We start from the raw sequence: 2,366 nt of genomic DNA, 5'->3' as shown, positions 1-2,366 counted from the left end.
AGAATTCATACTGGAGAGAAACCCTACAAGTGTGAGCAATGTGGAAAAGTCTTTTCTACTCATTCATACCTTTCTCAACACAAGATAGTCCACTCTGGAGAGAAACCCTACAAGTGTGAGGAGTGTGGCAAAATGTTTTACTATCCTTCTCGCCTTAAGGAACATCAAAGGATTCATTCTCAAGAGAATCCCTACAAGTGTGAAGTATGTGGTAAAGTCTTTAGTGCTCACTTAGAACTTGCTAAACACCGGAGTATTCATTCAGGATAAAACCCTACAAGTGGGAAGGATACGGAAATGTTTTTTAACTCATCCATCCTTACCTCGGTACAAATTCCTCAACAGAATTCTTAACCATGAGAAGAATGGCAAAATGTTTTCTATCCTCCAAACCTCTGGAGGGAGATCACCCTCATGTGAGGACTGTAGCCAGGTCTTGTGCACTCACTTAGGACTCTCTAAACATCAAAAGAACCATATTGGTAAGAAAGACCACAGATGTGGGAAAGCGTCTACTAAAGTTCTTAATCTTACTCAGCACAAGGTAGTTCTTTCTGTTCAGAAATACTGTTCAAGGGGAAATGCTGGAAAATTGTTGACTTTTCTTCAATCCTTAAAGACTATCACAGAGTTCATTCTCAAGTGAGACCCTACAAGTATGAGGGATATGCTTTAGGTTGTTCAGATCTTAAACAACATAATTGGATCCATAGTAAAAAGAAACCAAACCCTTGAGAAGAATGTGACAAGTGCTTTTACTGATCAACACTTTCCAACCTCCTAAAAATTTATACTGGTGAGAAACACTACAAATGTGAACAAATTGACAAGGCTTTTAAATGCTTCTCATAAATTAACACAAAAGGATTGGTACTGAAGAACAACCTTACACTGGTAAAATGTATTATGAAGTTTTCATTCATCATTCAGTACTTAATGAATGTCAGAGAATTCACACTTGAGAGAATCTCTACAAATGTGCAAAATATAGCCAGGTGTTTAGCTATTATTTGCCATTGCATTAGCATGAGAGAAAAAATACAAAAATTCAAAGAATATAGCAAGGCCTTTACCTGTTGTTCATATTTTAATTATCCTCAGAGACTTCATACTGGAGAGAAACTACACATACAGATAATGTGTCAAACTTTTAAATAGTATTTCAAATCTCTGTCAACACCAAAGAATTCAGTAAGCTTCACTGACTTCACATCTCTCTGCATTTTCTAAGGAAAGCTCAACTGTGGTTGTTTGGATTGGGCTAACTTACAGATGTGTCTATAGTACATTTTCTTGGATATTGATTGATGCCCAGTCCCACCCCTGGACTGGTGCTTCTGAGTAAATGAGAATTCTGGCCACCAAAAATCAGAGGGAGCAAGCCAGTAAGCAGAATTCCTCAATGGTTTCTACTTTAGTTCCTGTCTCAAGGATTTTCCCTTGAGCTCTCATACTGGCTGAACTGGTTGACTAACTTGTAATTCTTAAACTGAAATAAACCCTTTCCTCTCTTAAGTTATTTCTTAGTCATGGCATTTATCACAGCAACAGAAATCAAAGTCAGACAGCAAAGGATATGGAAACGCTTTTTACTTTTCTTTGTATCTTAGTTATCATCAAAGTTTTCATACTGGAGAGAATGTCAGTGTCTTTTTGGGGGAACGGAAAATTAGACCTCTATTGTCAGCTAAGAACATATGAGTTCTATAGCAGAGACTTCTGTTTGCTGTAATCTACCAACCTATTCTTTTAGACAGTGTGTTTTCAAGATTCATTGATTGATTGTTCTTTTAACTATAAATGTTTCCTGAAACTGTTGCCATCTCAGACTGTACCTGGGTAATCTCAATCTGGATTCCTGAGCCATGATTTGTATGGCAGATTTTCCCCTTTGGGTCCCCCAATTGTAAGTAACCCTTCCCATTTGGTCTGTAAGAAAACCCAATACATCCACTTTTCTCACCAACTTGGGCTGTAGTGAAGTCCTAAGATGGTGTGTTGTGGGGTCCCTTGTAGTCACTAGGCATTTATTTGTTTCTAGAGATATCTAAGATAACACATGTCATTCATATTTGGCTCCAAAATAAACGCGATCTTATTCTCCTTTCAAGTGAGAACTGTAGTTTTTGTCCAATGACACAATCCCTGTTTTATTGGGGACACAGCCATAGTATAGTAGGGACACAATCCATATACACTCATTCAGAAGATAGGATGGGTTTAGTTACTGGATACTTCATCACATATTAATCATTGTAATTGCAGTTCTTACTCGATTATTTGCATATATCTAAAAAGCCATATAAGTACTGAGTTGTTTTTTTTTTTAAATAAAAAAAGACAATTTCAAAATTTTCATAGCAATA

The 2,366-nt window shown here is 36.8% G+C and overlaps 1 protein-coding gene across 1 annotated transcript in view; it reads left to right on the top strand.

Moving 5' to 3' along the window:
- Positions 1-2,110, top strand: part of LOC114636950 (zinc finger protein 724-like) — a 14,463-nt gene extending 12,353 nt beyond the window's left edge. Inside the window, 1 exon segment of the mRNA XM_028785043.1 lies at positions 1-2,110. This exon segment is cut by the window's left edge and continues 11 nt beyond it. Within this exon segment, the coding sequence (XP_028640876.1) occupies positions 1-270 (270 nt within the window). The 3' untranslated portion in view covers positions 271-2,110.
- The last annotated feature ends 256 nt before the right edge of the window (positions 2,111-2,366 follow it).

This window comes from Grammomys surdaster, unplaced genomic scaffold (assembly GCF_004785775.1).
Source record: "Grammomys surdaster isolate TR1022 unplaced genomic scaffold, NIH_TR_1.0 125089, whole genome shotgun sequence".
Lineage (NCBI taxonomy): Eukaryota > Metazoa > Chordata > Mammalia > Rodentia > Muridae > Grammomys > Grammomys surdaster.
This window is presented reverse-complemented; position numbering and strand designations above follow the sequence as displayed.